Here is an 18,798-nt window from a genome sequence, read left to right as displayed (position 1 = left end):
TAGAAGAGGAAAAAAATACTGAGGTAAAGTACACTCAAATGTATGCTGAAGTACAGTACTTGAGTCACTGTGTTAGTCATTTTCTTATTTATATTTATACTGTTAATACATGTTTGTTCAATTTTTATTTGACTTGTATTCTTATTATGCCCGTGTATATATATTCCATGTGTACTATCTGTGTTTCTGTCTTATTCTGTTGTGGCTATGACACCTGAATGTCCCTATACAGGGATTCATTAAGGTCCACTTATCTTATCTTATCTCAATACAAATATGCTGTAAGAAAACTAGTTTGGGTTTTTACATCGGCCCATGACCACTTGGTCTCAGTTAACATTTGAGTCTCTTTATTTCAAAGAGTTCCAGTCGATCTGCACCATCCTCTGCCTCTCTCCGCTCCCTCATTGTGTGATCTCAATAGAACAATATGACAGTCTGCACAGCAGCACAAAGGAAGGAGCCGTGCAGAGGTCTGAGTGTATCAGAGTATAACGTGTCTTTATTGAGAGAGCCTAGGCCTGGCATGGAAGCACATGCTGAACGGCGTTCTCCTTCACGTTCTCCGTACCACAGAAGGAGACGCTGTAAAGAAGCAAAGAAGGAAGGAAGGATAGAGAGAGAGAGTGAGTGAGTGAAACAGCATAGAACACTATGTGAATACATATATTGGTTTAAGTATCCATTTTAATCTACTGCATATAAGTATGTCAAAACAGCAGAATTTCCTCTTACTCAAATTTAAAATCCTAGTAAACACTGATTGTTTGAAATCTGTTTTGGCCGACAAGGCAAACTATATTAAAACGTAGAATTCCAAAAATGATAAAAACATCTGGTTTGTATATGAAGTTTAAAGTCAAAGTCAAATCTGTTTGCCATCACTATATATTTATTTATAAATGGAAGGATATGAAAGTAAAGACTATGGAGGAGAAATCTTCTCTACTCTCCCCCCCACCACTACTGGAAAACCTTACACACAGTCTCATGCTGCCCTCTAGTGGCTAAAGGCAGTCCATGACACATAATGTAGTCCAGCACCACTACTGTACTGTAACATTTCCCTGATTTCACGAGAATTGCTTATAAACTTGATTTCACATTGATGACATGTTTTTAAAAAAACAATGAGTTCTGTTTGGGTAGACTCCAGCTGGTAGACATGGATACATTAGATTGTGATTTGTGTCTTGATAGATATGACGTAACTCTAATCCAGTTCAGTCTGAGTGAATTCCTCCTGTCGAGTTAATTGAGAGTTGAACCTCTCTCTGGTCTGATGAGCTGTGGATGCACTCGTTCGTTCATTGGAGGGTCCCTAGTTTGATACTTACTTGCTTCCTCTGTGCCATCAGTGTGTGTGTGTGTGTGTGTGTGTGTATGTGTGTGTGTGTGTGTGTGTGTGTGTGTGTGTGTGTGTGTGTGTGTGTGTGTGTGTGTGTGTGTGTGTGTGTGTGTGTGACTATCTTTCTTTCTTACAGTGCAGACGCTTTTCTGCTTGCTCCTGCCTCTGCTTACTTTTTATGCTGATTTTCCTATTCTTATTCTCTGAAAACTTCGAGCAGCGGCTCCTGGACATTAACTTATCACTGGGACAGTTCATCTTCGTAAATAGACGTAGGGTTTCAGCCATATTTCAACATTTTTACGACGACCTCAGTCTTACAGTAGCGTGGCCTAGCAACAGCTAAAGCCTGGTAGGCTACTGCATGCTATTTAGCTTAAGCTAGTTGGTAGCAAAATGCCTCCGTTCTCTACAGATGACTTCCACAAACTTATACAGAAGATGGCTGTGTTGGAAATGAAAATGCAACGGTTGGAAGTTAACGTGGAAGTGAATGGACTATGTCATGGGAATGACACCACTTTACCAGTGTTGCAAAATAATGGAGAAGGGTATGCTAACTCACAGCTAATTAGCAGCTACAAGGATTCCAAGGAACAGGAAGGCTGTGTACCGGGTAATAAATCTACAAGTGGTAGTCCTCCCTGGAACTCTCTGGGTGCAAAGCCTAAGAGTAAATCATTTCCATGGGATTTGGGAGGACGGATAACATGCAGAGCCCAGCGCTCTGAAATCTGTGATGCGACCGGCTGGCCTGCATTGTTATCACCCAGGAAGAGCGCATCTTCAACCCCTATTCATACTAGGAAACAGCAGTGTACAGCTGCTAAAGGGAGAACTACAAAAAATCCTCCTAAACCACCAAGTGTGCCAATCCAGAACAGATACGCTCCGCTGACACAGAACCGGAGATCCCTTTCTGATGACCGGGATAACCTGTCCTCTTCACACAGCAGGGTAAGGACCAATAGCTAATCCAAAAGTAAAAGGCTAGAGGGAAAGCTAACGACTGGCCCTGAAACTCTGATTGTGGGTGACTCTGCTGTAAGAGATGTAAAAGGTCTGTGTAATAAGAACAACACCAAAGTACTCTGTTTTCCCAAGGATGTGGTCTCTGACTTGGCTGAGAAGATCCTGCATATTGGGGCTGAACATCCGACTGTGAAGAATGTGGTACTGCACATTGGAACAAATAATGTTGTGAAACAACAGTCAGAAGTGCTGAAAGAAGACTTTAAATGTTTGTTGGAAACTGCCAGCTCTCTAAATGCAGAGGTGTTCATCAGTGGCCCTCTACCGCCAGTCAGAAGAGGAGTGGAGAGATTCAGCAGATTGTTTGCACTGAACACCTGGCTTTCAACGGCCTGTACTGACCATTCTGTTCATTTTATTGACAATTTTAACTTTTTATGGGATCGCAGACATCTTTTCAAGGCAAATGGAGTTTGCCTGAACAAGTCAGGAGTGAAATTGTTTATCTCTAACATATTCAACTGCCTGCATTATCAATCTGTTCCCTCTGCCAAGGACAAGCAGCAAGAGGAATCAAAACAGGAGAAAGACACAACACATCGCGTTGACCACAGCATATTACTAGACCGACTGAAAAACTGGGTGGGACTTTCAGAAACAGTTCTGAATTGGTTTGAATCCTACCTAAAGGACAGAAACAACTTTGTTTCTATAGGTAAATACACATCTGAGTTGACAAATATGACATGTGGGGTTCCTCAAGGCTCCATCTTGGGGCCTCTTCTCTTTAACATCTACATGCTACCACTGGCTCAGATAATGAAAAACAACAAAATAAGTTACCATAGCTATGCAGATGACACACAAATTTACGTAACAATTTCACCAGGAGACTATGCTCCAATTCAAACACTGAGTAAGTGCATTGAACAAATCAATGACTGGATGTGTCAGAACTTTCTCCAATTAAACAAAGATAAAACTGAGGTAATGGTTTTTGGAGCCAAGTCAGAACGTATAAAAGTTAGCGCTGAGCTTCAGTCTGCAATGTTCAAAACAACAGATAAAGCCAGAAATCTAGGTGTAGTCATGGACTCTGACCTGAGTTTCAACAGTCACATTAAAACTGTTACTAAATCAGCCTACTATCACCTAAAGAATATATCTAGGATTAAAAGACTAATGTCACAGCAGGATTTGGAAAAACTTGTCCATGCTTTTATCTTCAGTAGACTCGACTACTGCAATGGTGTCTTCACAGGTCTCACTAAAAAATCTATTAGAAAGCTGCAGCTGATTCAGAACGCCGCTGCTCGAGTCCTCACTAACACTAAGAAAGTGGATCACATCACTCCTGTTCTGAAGTCTTTACACTGGCTTCCTGTGTGTCAAAGAATAGATTTCAAAATACTGCTGCTGGTTTATAAAGCACTGAATGGTTTAGGCCCAAAATACATTTCTGACCTCCTGCTAAATTATGAACCATCCAGATCTCTCAGGTCTTCAGGGACTGGTCAGCTTTCTGTCCCCAGAGTCAGAACTAAACATGGAGAAGCAGCGTTCAGTTATTATGCTCCAAATATCTGGAACAAACTCCCAGAAACCTGCAGGTCTGCTGCAACTCTGACTACTTTTAAATCCAGGCTGAAGACTTTTCTTTTTGTCGCTGCTTTTAATTGAGCTATTCATATCTTAAACTGCACTGTAACTTTGATCCATGTACTTTTTCTTTTAATGTTTAATTGAACTATTCATATCTTAGACTGCACTGTAACTTTTATCCATGTATTTTTTCTTTTAATGTTTAATTTATTAGCTTTTCTTTTTAATGACTGATTTTAGATGCCATTTTCTTAATGTCTTTCATTTTTTGTAAAGCACTTTGAATTGCCTTGTGTTGAAAAGTGCTATATAAATAAACTTGCCTTGCCTTACTCTCCCCCCCACCAGTACTGGAAAACCTTACACACAGTCTCATGCTGCCCTCTAGTGGCTAAAGGCAGTCCATGACACATAATGTAGTCCAGCACCACTACTGTACTGTAACATTTCCCTGATTTCACGAGAATTGCTTATAAACTTGATTTCACATTGATGACATGTTTCTAAAAAAACAATGAGTTCTGTTTGGGTAGACTCCAGCTGGTAGACATGGATACATTAGATTGTGATTTGTGTCTTGATAGATTTGACGTAACTCTAATCCAGTTCAGTCTGAGTGAATTCCTCCTGTCGAGTTAATTGAGAGTTGAACCTCTCTCTGGTCTGATGAGCTGTGGATGCACTCGTTCGTTCATTGGAGGGTCCCTAGTTTGATACTTACTTGCTTCCTCTGTGCCATCAGTGTGTGTGTGTGTGTGTGTGTGTGTGTGTGTGTGTGTGTGTGTGTGTGTGTGTGTGTGTGTGTGTGTGTGTGTGTGTGTGTGTATGTGTGTGTGTGTGTGTGTGTGTGTGTGTGTGTGTGTGTGTGTGTGATGTTCTATGTACCGCATAGCAATATTCAGTTAAAAGACATAAAGGCTTACGTAGGTTAAGGACAGCCGTTAATTCATCCAGATAACACAGCTCTAAATTAATCTAATCAACATACAGCCTTTATCACCATCTCCTTACAGCCACCATTTCAATAACATGTCTGATGATTGACAATATATCACTGTGTAGGTGTGTTTCCTCTCAAAGTGTGAGGAGTGCCACCTGAAGGTTTTTATAGAAGAATCTGACTTACATCATGTTGTCTTTTCCTCTCTGCAGCTCCACCTTGGACGCACCATACCTGGGTGTCACGGGGTTAAAGATGTGATTGTACCAGCGAAACGTCACCTCTGTGACAACCCCCACATCCAACTCAGCATCCAGCAGCACCTCGTAGGTCCACCCAGACACCAACGCTCCCCTGAAGAGAGGTCACAACAGATCAAAACATACTCTGAAATATATCTCCTGGAACACCATCACAGAGGGGGCAGTGGAGCTGCTGTACAGTAACCAGGGTTGGGAGGAGACTTTTAAAATGTCTTCTGTTTCAACTACCAGTTACTTGCAAGAAAATGTTATCAGTAACCTAATCTGAGTATAAAAAGTAATCTTACCTGATTTTATTCCGTTACTTTTGGATTACCTCAATATCAAACATTTGGAAAATTGGACATCGGGATAAGCACTCACCATCACCTTAGCTGCCATTACAAACAACTACAAGTGGTACATAGGGAGGATGCCTTCAATCAATGTGATGCACACTGTTTGTGTCTCCCAGTCACAGTCATTTAATGCTCATCCCAGGATGGGATGGTCACTTTCTCCTTCCACTTTTCTCTCCTTAACTCATCAGAGTACTTATTTCCCTCATATAGTTGATACGTTTAGGACCGCGGTCCACATGATGTCTGTCCCTTTGTGGATGTGTGGACATATCTGCAGAAGACTGTCAGGGCATGATCAGAGTTTTGTACTGCATTATAGTTTTATAGTTGAATTATGCTTTGTTAGAATGGCGATACAAAAAGCCTATTGAAGCATATTAGAACGTGACTGATTAGTCCTTATTAATTGTGGAAGTCATTGTGTTCTACAAAATAGTATTATAGAGCTTTGTATAAAAGAAGAAGACAAAGTCACTTGACACACCCTGTCGGTTTTGCGACTACAGATTTGAAGCCTCTGGTTTGTCATTTTTGCCGTCACCACGTTGTGACACGACAGGGTGGAACTCCGTACAACCAAAACATTATTTTTAGGCGACCAAAATATCACCAATAACATTCCGCAAGTGAAAACCTTCTGAGAGGGGTTGTGTTGTGGGAGGAAAAGACGAAAAGCATACCCTGCTTTATAGACTACAGTATTCAACTCTAAATGGGAACATACTATATACAATTATCATCAAGCTTTATTGAAAAATATTTAAACTAGATCTAAATCAGACTTTGTATTGCAACCAGTGCAGTCGCCCCCTGCTGGGTATTAGAGGGGATGCAGGTAAAGCTCTTCCATGTTGGCTTCACTTTTCAGAGCCCTTGGTTTTGTTCTGTTGGAGACAAATGTTGTCAGTGCTCTCATTCCCTTTAGTAGATTGGTCTATTAGAGAGTCATCTAATGTATTCTGTATATGTTATAGTGTGTATTCTTAGATACCCTTCTGGATATAAGTCTTTGTTTACTGCATATATGTTTATATTTGCTTTTAATGTTTATTTTATTTGTATTTTATTCTATTTTGAAGAGATATTGTTCTATTTTAAGAAATGGTGTAATTCTTTTACAATGAGTGTCAAAATGCTGCTGTGACAAAACCATTTCCCTATTGGGATAAATAAAGTTTCTACCTATCTGTCTACACGGAAAAACTAAGGTCGATTTTTTTAATTAAATATATCATGTCAACAATGTTCATTAAGTTAGTTGAAGTCAATAATATTAAGTTGAAATATGTTCAACCTAACATTATTGCTTTTAACTAAACTAATACAGTCAAGTGAAATGTGTTGACATAATACATTTAATTAAAGTCAAGTTTCAGTTGTTTCAGTCGATCCTGTAGTGTAGTGCATTTTAGTTGGGTGATAGAGTAACTTTTTAACTGAATGTTAAGAAAGAAAACGATTTGGTTTTACAAAAGTAAAAAGAAATGTGTGTTAGTAATTGTAAAAACAATACTAAAAAAAGTCATATGGTCTGATAAGAGGAACTGGCTGTTCAAGATCCCAGGCCTGGTCAAACAAACTCAACATCCTGGACAAGAGGAAGGCCCATTTCTGCAACTGTACCACTATCAGTGACGTCACATGTTAGAATGAGCTTACACATGAAGCTGGTGCTCCTTGGTGCTGTCGTTGTCCCCAGAGAGGGCCACGAACATGAAGCCAGGGTTGGGCCAGCTGGGGCCGTCCAGGGTCACCTTCACCCTGTAGCTGTAACCTATAGGAAGAAGAGTCACATTGTCACCATGGCTCCAGGTCCGGATTTGAAAAAAACACAGTGATAAGATATCTTTAAATTATATTTTACTGTTACTTATGTTGCTCAGGTTTGGAATGTACCATATCTGCACAGGTACACAGAGCAAAGTGGTGTTACAACCATTTTTCAAACTCATTTCATAATTGTTTTTCAGAACAATTAACAAAACAACAGATTCCTACTCCAGAATATTTTAATTAAAAAATAATATTGAATAATTAAAGTATTTTACAAGTTTTCTGCAGGAACAAGAACAATCAATCATTATGTAGATCATAACATGCAACGGCCTCCTGATTAGAATCAGTGAATGGATCTGTTGTGTCATTACGTTTTTGTCGAATGCTTTTTTGATGAGGTAATATTATCATGACATCATAGTGTTTGTGCCTGCATTAAAACAAATCAAACAAGGTTACGTTTAGTTTCCCCTGATTAACTATAGCTGTAGGTGCTCTCTATTAACATGAATTATTTTAACATTTCCCTCAATATCTTGGAACACAACCTGTGTAAAAACCCTGACATCTGGAAACTTCGATATCCATACTAGATCACAGATGGATGTATATTGATTGAAATTCCCAGCACTTATACATGTGAACCTTTCAGGGCGTTGGATCTGTTTTAATAGATGACAATGCATTTTTAACAGTGTCCAAGGATTTTTAAAACTAGTAAAGTAAAAAATGGAGCCTAAAGAAAAATGTCTATCTTCAAGAGCCTGTGTGTGAGGCACAGTGACGGGGGGCAGGGTACTTACGGCCGAAGGGCTTTGAACTGCCCGTTTTGAGGAAGTACTTGCTCTTTGAAACGCCATCAGTCACAGTGAACCTGTCGGCATGGGAGCCCATCAGAGGGCACTTGTTGTCTGCACATGGGAAACACTTTCCCTGTGGAGACAAGGACACGGTGAGGTGTGAAGAATGAGCTCACCCCGTGATGCAGCGTATCACTCTTCTCCTGTCAATGAACACTCAGGAAAATAGTGACAACCCAACAAGATTTTCCTCCTTATACTCCTTCAAAATGCTACAGATTGCCACCTTATAAATGAAGGTGGAGAGAGGTGCTGGTCTCGGTAAGTTAGTGTGTGGGAACAGGCTGGCTTTGTGGCTGTCAGCCCCGCCTGCAGGAACAACAGCAGACAGGAGAGCGTTTACGAGGTGAGTGACAAGGAGGTGCTGTCATCTCTCAACGGGGACATAGTCATATGAGGTCATGCTCGGCACTCCCCCGGCCTCCTTTGATCCGGACATGTGTCCAAAGCAGGGATAAACTGTCATTAACACCAACAGCTGCAGATACAAACCCTCCCTGTGGAAGACATGAGGGCAGCCCATTTATATCGCCCCCTCAGCTGCAACAAAAATCCAATCTTGCCGAATCAACTTCTAAAACCAAAGAAATGGTTCACAGCCGTATCAGTGTCCTACAGCAACAGGTGGCAGCCCATACACATGCTGTGATGGTGGAGATATGCCCCCCCCCCCAGTCACTTTTTCAATTGAGGACATAAGATGCCGCTCAGCTCCTCTTATACTGCTCGTACCATCACAAGCTTTAAACGTACGAATCTAACTGTCTTACAACTTCACATGCAGACATACATCCCTCCACCAAACTGTTGGGAAATATTGACACAAAAATAATTCTACATCAGGAGGCAAACCTCGACATCAGCATTTATGACACAAAGAAATTATTCATTTCAATTGAACCACCTAATCTTGTGGATTCAGTTGAGAAGGAGAGTATATCCGTGCAGATCGTCTGGTGCATCTTGACATGCTTTTGACCTTTGAACCTGAGCTGTCTGGCTCAATCCAAGCTGATATAACGCTGTTCTGTTGGAGCATGGTGTGGTGTGGTTTGATGTCAATAATGCAGCGACTGACTAAAACAGTTAGCAAGAATGCTAACTTTGTTTGCTATTGTGGTGGACGAGTGCTAGCAGTCAGCTCCATAGCATGTTGTTAGCTATAAGTAGATCATCTTCTGCTCTGACCAGGCACTGAGGCTGGATCTACAACGTCAAAATGATGTCCTTGTTCCTCTCCTGTGCACAGGAGATCTGTCCTGAGGTGCAGTATGTAGGCAACTGCAGGAACTCAAACTGATTTTGTTTTACTTAAATATGTGTATACATTTAAGTAGGGAATATTGCAGTTTTGCTGAACCATTTGCCTGAGAGGATTTGACCCTCTGACTTCGCAGATAGAGTTTTCAACAACATACTTACATAAAAGTTTCACAATATAATAGATGTAATCTGCCATTTATAGAGTTAAGTGTATTTAGCTATCAAATAAGAATGTTAATGAAATATAGGATTGAAGGAAGGGTTTTTAAATGTTTAAGGTATTTTCACAGTTGGTACTGCTACTGTTACTTAGATACAATATTTCTATAATCCTTCCTCCAAAGATCAATGTCAAGGCAAAATGCAATCCAAAAAGACCTAGGCAAGACCAAACCCCCAAGTAATGGAAACCAGATATATGTTTAGTAGTTGTAGTGTTAGGTATGGTCTTGTGTTCGTGTCCCTGTACATAAACAACAGGAAATGTTGTTGGACAATCATCCTCAATTACATTTGACCATCAGAGAATCGCAGATCTAAACATGTTTTCAATTGAAGTGCTTGGTTAGGTACAGGAAAGGATCATGGTCTGGGATCAAATAAATAAGAATATGTGTATATGTGTAAATAGACTATTTGAATTATCACTTACATCCTCAAAACTGTCCTTGTCGGAGCAGGGGAATGCTACAAAGCCTTGGGATTTCACCATGCTCTCGATGTAGTACTCGTAGGATCGGACATGGTTGCAGTCATCAAACTTCTTGGTACCTGGCAAACAATTGGACAGGTGATGAAAGGGAGGAAGAGAAAAAGTGAGATGGACTGTGGTACAGAGAAATAAGAAAAGAGATGTTTATGTAGAATTATTGAACTTCAGATAGCTACTTATGAACTCATGACCTTCTGACTAGGGTCATTATACATGACGGACGGACGGACGGACGGACGGACGGACGGACGGACGGACGGACGGACGGACGGACGGACGGACGGACGGACGGACGGACGGACGGACGGACGGACTGACGGACGGACGGACGGACGGACGGACGGACGGACGGACGGACGGACGGACGGACGGACGGACAGACAGACAGACAGACAGACAGACAGACAGACAGACAGACAGACAGACAGACAGACAGACAGACAGACAGACAGACAGACAGACAGACAGACAGACAGACAGACAGACAGACAGACAGACAGACAGACAGACAGACAGACAGACAGACAGACAGACAGACAGACAGACAGACAGACAGACAGACAGACACACAGACAGACACACACACACACACACACACACACACACACACACACACACACACAGAGAGGTCACAGCTTCTATTGTTTCTCAGTGAGGGCCAACTCCAGGCGCTCCGACACCTCCAGCTATGCAGCCCTGCCCCCCCCTCTCCCCATCATATCTATAGGATCAAAAGTAGTAGATTCAGCTGTGCCAAAGACCCCCCCCCCAGACCCAGGCATTGCACCAATGCTGCTACTTGAGCCTGCTGCTCGGCGGCACATTTCAAAAGAAGGCCGTCGGCATATTAGAAAATATTTGCTTGGATAGGTCCTGCAGGAATAACTCTGCCTGAGGTTTCTTCACGATTTTTCCATTGGGGCAACTCCAATATTACAGGGAGGGGGGGGGGATTCTGCACTGTAAGTTGCATGGTAGATGAAAAAGGCTGAATGAGTCATTGTTGTATTTTTGAATGGTCTAATTCGACAATATTAAACTACAATAAACCTAATCCTTTCTTAAGAAAGATTTTTTTTAAACTGTATGATCCTTTTAGAAGATGTTATTTATGGTGCTGAAAAGTAATGTAATGCATTATGTTTGATGTACTCAGGGTATGCTGAATAACAGAAACAGCTCAGCACCTCAAAATACATACAAGGGTTATCCTGGTTTATAAACACAGGTTATGATGTTAACATGAGGGGTCTCTAGGAACATGTTGACTCTCAAAAATGCTGAAAGGTAACTTGTTTTAGAAGCTTACTTAAATTAGTTGAGTCTCCTCAATACAATTTGAGACTCCTTTGATACATCCATCCCTCCAATATCTTCTGTTCATCAGGGCCTGCAGCCAGAAAGACCCCCTTCTTCAGCCTGACACCTTCTTCACCGCAGTGTCCACCAGTGGGTCCTGGGGTTGCTGGTACTATGCACAACCTTTAGTCCAAAACCTTTTGCAACAGCCCCCACTCAGATCTGATGGTACAACCACACAGTCCATTAATACCGGCTGGCCTAGGTCGCTCTTGTACACTCGTGAAGCCACTCGCACATAAATTGTGCTTTTAATGGTGCTTTTAATGGTCCATCAATGTCTAGCACAGAAGTCCAACAACAAAGCAGCAGTTGGTTTCAGATCAGGACCGCCCTGCCTCCAACCCCCCTTCACCCTGCTCTCTCCATCACTGCCCATGTCAGCATTGAACACAACCAGAGTCCCCCTTTGGTTTCCCTTCCAGCATGAGACCCTGCCTCAGAGACTTCAAGAAGGCCAGCCACTCTGAACTGCTGTTAAACAACCTGTCAGAGACCTCATCTAGGCGATTCCAGCACACCAACACTCGGCCAGGGGGGGGGTACTGAGTATGAATAGTTGTTGGGGGGTGCCAAGACCAGGCCCCCTGGGTCAAGGCCTGGCTACCTGACGCTCTCTGTCAGGCTCTGCTCCCAGGTGTGGCTCAGGGAGGCTGCACTGTTTCTCTTTCCTGACAGTAGCTTATGTAGGTTTAATTGAGTCAGCATTCACATGCACAACAATGTAAAAAAAAAGTGAAATAGCCAACATGACATTAAAGAACTATATTTATATAGCACTCTCCTAGCCTTTGAGTGAAGTGCTACAGTCCTTGTTTGATCATTTGATTATACTAAAATCATCATTGTGATCATTGAGTTCCCATTTTGATTCCATGTTTAGTGAGATGTGTATGTCTCACCCTGCCAGATGGCGTCCAGGTCCGTGGACTGGCCTTTGTTGGCGGAGCAGCCAGGCATCAGCTCTCCTCCGTTGGGGTAGAAGTCGATGTGGCCGACAGATTGGGACATCCCCAGACCTTATGGGATGGTTTTACAGAGACATATGTTTCTTTTATTGATTTGATCAAGATTGAACACAGATGATAAGGCCACAAAGTTCCCTTAATGCCTACCCTATGATGCAACTTTAAAAAACAGTTATCATGCTGCATTTATCTGTGGCCTTTCAACTAAGAGGTACATTTTAAAATAATCATATTTTGAAGGAACTTAAGAAAACATTACATATATTTGAAATACACTTCATAGAAAAAAAAGTCTTCATATCTGTACATTATCCTCTTTATTATGTGGACCTTATGTGATTTAAAGGGGAACACTGTTGTACCAGATAAAATGAAACAAACACACTGGGTGCATTCACACCTAATAGTCCGTTTTCTGGTGCGCACCAGACCACAGTTTGTTACATTGTTTCATTTTTCAGAAGGTTCGGTTTGCGTTCACACGGGCAAAACTCAAACGGACTGTAAACTTTAAACACAAGTCATGTGCACGTAAATGCTGTTCAACCATTGGTCAGACATTAAGGGGGTAAAAACGCAAATCCCGGCAATTTCTACCGGAGCCTCCGCCATGGAGCATCGGCACTTTCGGCAGGTTATTCTCATGCTGCTGTTAATCTGGAGATCAACAGACTCTAGCGGCCCGCGCATATGATTATATAATCAGACAACGTCCGTTAAAACACATTATAACGCATATAATGAGAGACGTTCTGCAGTAAGGAGGGCGTTTCACCGACGACAGGTGTTCTTACTTTTATAGTTGACGGAGCATTTTTACTTTACACGACACTGTTCAACACTTCATTCTGCTTCATTCTTTAACTAAACAACCGCGGATGTTTTGAAAGACATCTGCGGACTATACAATGCAGGTGTTAACGCACGGTGCGTTCACACCTGCATTGTATAGTCCGGTTGAATCGAACCCTGGTGCGTTTAGCCGCTTGGTGCGGTTAATGTGGGTCGGTGTGAACACAATCCGAGACCTCTGAAGTGAACTAAACAACCGGACTCTGGTCCGCTAAAATAGGTGCTCTCGGAACGCTTGCTTGTGAACTCTGGAGTGGTTCATTGCGTGAACGCAGTCCGCACCAAAACACAGGAAGAGTAGCCTATTTACGTGTCACAAAAACGCTATCTCAAAATCTTTAGCGAAAGAGTCTTTCAAGACATCCGCGGTTGTTTAGTTAAAGAGTGAAGCAGAATGAAGTGTTGAACAGTGTCGTGTAAAGTAAAAATGCTCCGTCAGCTACATAAAAGTAAGAACACCTGTCGTCGGTGAGACGCCCTCCTTACTGCAGAACGTCTCTCATTATATGCGTTATAATGTGTTTTAACGGACGTTGTCTGATTATATAATCATATGCGCGGGCCGCTAGAGTCTGTTGATCTCCAGATTAACAGCAGCATGAGAATAACCTGCCGAAAGTGCCGATGCTCCATGGCGGAGGCTCCGGTAGAAATTGCCGGGATTTGCGTTTTTACCCCCTTAATGTCTACCAATGGTTGAACAGCATTTCCGTGCACATGACTTGTGTTTAAAGTTTACAGTCCGTTTGAGTTTTGCCGTGTGAACGCAAACCGAACCTTCTGAAAAATGAAACAATGTAACAAACTGTCGTCTGGTGCGCACCAGAAAACGGACTATTAGGTGTGAATGCACCCTAAAGAAACATCAAGCAATTTTGCCCACATTGATCTCATTCATCATAATGAAAAGTGATGTGTACCAAGTTTGGAGTTGAAAGGAAGTCCATCAGTGTGAATGACGTCCACAAAGGTGGCGTCGCTGGTGTCTAGGCGGACAGACACATCAGTGTCCTGGAAGTACGGCTCAACTGGGTCCAGTCCTGAGCAGAGAGAGGTGTTCAATCACTGAGGGTTCCCTGTCATTTATCAGACTCTATCACTGCAACACATGTCTAGAAAGGTGGGCTGTGTGTGTGTGTGTGTGTGTGTGTGTGTGTGTGTGTGTGTGTGTGTGTGTGTGTGTGTGTGTGTGTGTGTGTGTGTGTGTGTGTGTGTGTGTGTGTGTGTGTGTGTGTGTGTGTGTGTGTGTGTGTGTGTGTGTGTGTGTGTGTGTGTGTGTGTGTGTGTGTGTAGCTGTGATGCGTGCGAGGCCGGGGATCCTGCTGCCGGCGGCTCCTGCAGCGTGAGCTCCGAGGCTGTGTCCGATGATGTGGAACTTATCAGCCTGCTGCCTGTACTGGCTCTGTAACATGTGTGTTCAATTCAGAGATACTGTACACACTGTGTGTCGTGTGTCGTGTGTGTGTGTGTCCCCCTGAGAATTTAGATATAGGGATGACACTTTTAGCTGTTGGAGGCAGCATGAAAATGTTTCATATACAATTTAGCATATGTGTATGAGGATGAATGTATGTACGTGTAAAAACTATTATTAAAGTCTTACTAAAAATCTGTCTCTACAGAACTCCGCTGGAATACTCCTCTAACCCTTAACCCATCAGTGTAATAACAGTGTAATAACAGTGTAATATGGGTGAAATATTGGTCTTACATGGGTGTAATACTCGTCTAATAAGGGTGTGATGACAGTATATCCTGGGTGTAACATGGGTATAATATGGGCGTAATAGAGGTGCAATGGTGTAATAGGGGTTTATAAATGTGTAATATGAGTGTAATGCCAGTGTAATAATGAGGGTGAAATAATAGTCTATTATGGGTGTTATAAGGAGAGTACAGGTGTTATAATTGTTTAAAATTGGTATAATAAAGGTGTAATAATGGTGTAATATGGGTTGTTTTAATGTGTAATATGACTGTTATAACAGTATAATATGGGGGTAATACCAAAAAAAAGCAATTAATACATTTGCAAATATTAATATGTAAATGCCTGTTTAAGGTGCAGTCCAGGATGTTTATAACCTTGGCTAGGACTAAACCAAGCCTCAAAATGTCTCTGCCTTTCAGAAGGATTAGGCACAGTTAGTGAGGGGCTCTCTGAGGTTACCTTGAGGAAGGTGATCATGGAGACCACCTGGGCGGACACCACCCTGGCGTTGTTGGCAGCCTGCACGTACTGAGTCCTCACGGCTTTCTTCCACTCCATAGCAACGCAGTTCACATTCTCCCAGGTCAGCATGGCCTGGAGACAGCAGCAGCAGAGGTGTGTGAGCGTCAGGTAAATAAAAGCAGCGGAATACTAAGTGAGGTCAAGTAGTTAGAAAAGTTAAATCGGTTGATCTGATAGTGACCGGGAACTAATAACAAATGTAGGGAATACTCTACATGTATTTATTTCCTTCATTTATAAACGCTAGTTGATAAAGCTGTACACAACCTTTCAGAAATGTGCTCAGTGGCCTCACTTTGCTTCTAGTTGAGAACCCACACATCTGCAGGGACTCTCTAACCACATGCGGCCCCCCCTTCCCCCATGATAGCATTCAGCCCAGCATTCTGTTATCAACAAAATACAATATAAGTGATTGTGTGTGTAGAGTTCACAGCATGTTACTCTATCTCACGGATCAGTGTGTGAATGTTTTCAAAGGGACTGTGTTTCTCTGGTAGAAAGTACTTTGTGGATTATCAGTGCTGTAACTGTTTTGAGTCCCAAAATCAATCCTTTGGGATCAGTTCCTTATTTTCCTGCTCTGACCTCATGAACTGCCAACCACAGCAAACACTGTGTTTATACTGTATATATATACTTTACACAGTGTGAAGGCCTCACTAGAGCAGGTGAGTTCAAATAGAGCTGCAGGCTCTGAAGGCCTTTATTTTATAGACACACTCCATAGGTTTGGAATCTGCTGCTACACACTGTGATTGGGTCGTCTGTCTGAGAGGACCACACACACTACATGTGAGAATGGGCTCTCGTGTTTTCGCTTATAGAAAATCCTCTTTACAATTCAATGTAAGTTGGTGAAGGGTTTAATCGGTACATCAAGAACAACCTGGTTTAACCAGACTCACAATGTAAGGGCAAAAGAAGCAAATATCCCTCTGAGAAAAAGTTTAAAGGAATAAAATAAATCATTTACGTCACTTGGAAAAGTATCAAAGAGGATTTGAGTGTCAAGTGCAAATGATGACTCTAACAAGCTGGAATAATATTGATATGGGGGCCTGCTCACCTTACACATCTCCTGGGGCCAGTCCTCGTCTCCTTCTTTCAGATACCCAGGAATGATGAAGCGGGTCTTCCTCGTCCCGCTGTAGTCTGACGCCTGGATGCTTTTATCAGCCTTTATCTCCTGACAGTTTCAAAAGAAAAGCAAAGGTAAACTAATTGAAAGATTTATCTAGCTTTAGTCTTCATTAACACAATACTCACTTGCCTAATATTAAAGTATCCATATAGATCCCTTAAATCCACAGGAAGTGGACAGTCCACAGCAACATTTTGAAAAAAACAACTGATTGAAGTTGATGTGAAGCTTGAGAATGTAACCCACTTTAATCGTCTAACGATATCATCCAAATAATGTGTTTTTTCATCCATCACTGATGTTGACATCATTTTAGAAGAGGATATATTGGCTGCCAGTTTAGAGGAGAGGAGACATTTTAGCCCTGATTAACCATTTGAATGTTCACGTGGGCATGGCGAAATTGTTATATAATATCTCAAACTAATGGTAACCCTCTGTATTGATTCACTGATCCACAGAGGATCCACAGATAGTGTTTCCATATGCACACAGGATGAGAGACAGCATCTCTTTCCTAGCTGGAATGAAAAATGAAATGAAAGCTGCTCTTGCCTGGTAGTAACGGTCCTTCTGGGTGAAGAGGAGGAAGCGGGTGCCGATCACCTCAGGGTGCCAGGGCAGGGCGGAGGATGGTCTCTGAGCGGTGCCCCCCCACGGAGGCAGGTCATCAAAGCAGCCGAGCCCATCGAAACAGACCTCAGCCGCTTAGGACACAGAACTGAGACCTGACCACATGTGAGGGTCCACAACCCCTCATGCATCCTGACACCTCGGACACATTGTTTTTACCAGAAATGACTTTTTCTACAGAACTTTAGGGAAAAGACAGATGATGAAAGTTGCAAACCATTCATCTTGGAAACATTAAATATATTTGTATTTAAAAAGGACAAGTTTCAAACATATCTTTGGTTTATTATATGCACTTTACCAGATTATAGCTTTACGATCAAATATATTAAAACTAAATTAAAAAAACACAACAACAAAAAGTTAAAACAAGATACAAGACACACAAAATAAAAACACAAACTATAACACATCACAAATTCAAAGTCATTGAACATTAGATTTCATGTTCAGTCTAAAGTGGATTCGATTTATTTTGACTGTATCCAGTTTTCTGGGAAACACACCAAATGTGTCAGGATGAGCATGTAAAAGGAATCCTTAAGACATTTAGAGTATTTGCATTTGATTGAATATTGTATCAATAAGGAACATGGACACTTAGGCCTGAATATTGAACTGTTATATAGCTTTAATAAAGAAGTGACCAGGCTGCAGTTTGTGATACTGTCAGACATGTTGGAGCTTTGATTGATTGAATTTATTCTTGATTAAAAAAAGACAAAACTCATTACATAGAATAAAAACACATGAAAGCCTGAAGGCGTTTTTCCATTATGGTTCTCCAGTAAAACACTTCACACAGCACATGCACACAACGACACCACGGTGCAGAGCCACTTATATATTGAACCAATCAAACTCTAAGACCCCTTTACTTTGCATTTAAATACAGTATATACTGCTGTATATACTGTATTTACGCTCAGTGTATTTATTCTTATTTATACATTTGACATCTATTTACCTTTACTTGTATCATTTATTTTTGTACAGACTGCTGATAGATATGTATAGAACTGACTGTTTGCACTCTGGTTAGACCCTCTTAATTTCTTTACACTCTGCTTGCATTATGTAATGAGAATAAAGTAATCTAAACTAATCTAATTTCAGTGAAAGCAAATAGATAAATCCAATTTACCATATGCTGTTCCGATGAGGACAAAGAGCAGACTCCACATGTGTGACATCTGTGGACATGAGGGTTTTTAGTTGTTAAATAAAGGAACAGAATGGCGAACAGGCTGATGTTGTGTACTTACCTTGAGTCCAGACCAGCCCACTGGTCAGCTCTTTAAATACTGCCGCCACGCAGCAGTGGGAAACACACAGGTGAGGCACACATACATGTAGAGGTGAGGAACAGGTCAGCAGTTACATGTGTTCTTCACACGTGTTCTTCATGCTCTGAACTGTTCCAATGCAGATGTCCTCAGTGACTGGAACATGTCTGTTCTATATCGGCAGCTGGGGAACCCAATAAACTGTTAAACCTGAAGTATCATCATCAGCATAGAAACATTACATAG

General features: G+C 41.7%; 1 protein-coding gene across 1 annotated transcript; it reads right to left on the bottom strand.

Annotated features, from left to right (window-relative positions):
• Nucleotides 1-476: 476 nt before the first annotated feature.
• On the bottom strand, nucleotides 477-18,459 carry LOC117552598 (inactive pancreatic lipase-related protein 1-like). Its single transcript, XM_034226188.1, has 12 exons — nucleotides 18,411-18,459; nucleotides 17,189-17,340; nucleotides 16,559-16,678; nucleotides 15,427-15,561; nucleotides 14,553-14,658; nucleotides 14,177-14,299; nucleotides 12,339-12,455; nucleotides 10,018-10,136; nucleotides 8,046-8,175; nucleotides 7,126-7,240; nucleotides 5,049-5,216; nucleotides 477-585 (listed from the first exon to the last, which is right to left on the bottom strand). The coding sequence occupies exons 1-12, from the start codon at nucleotides 18,457-18,459 to the stop codon at nucleotides 516-518; spliced, it is 1,404 nt and encodes a 467-aa protein (XP_034082079.1). The 3' UTR covers nucleotides 477-515.
• Nucleotides 18,460-18,798: the final 339 nt, after the last annotated feature.

The sequence above is a fragment of the Gymnodraco acuticeps genome, unplaced genomic scaffold, assembly GCF_902827175.1.
Source record: "Gymnodraco acuticeps unplaced genomic scaffold, fGymAcu1.1, whole genome shotgun sequence".
In the NCBI taxonomy this organism is placed as follows: domain Eukaryota; kingdom Metazoa; phylum Chordata; class Actinopteri; order Perciformes; family Bathydraconidae; genus Gymnodraco; species Gymnodraco acuticeps.
This window is presented reverse-complemented; position numbering and strand designations above follow the sequence as displayed.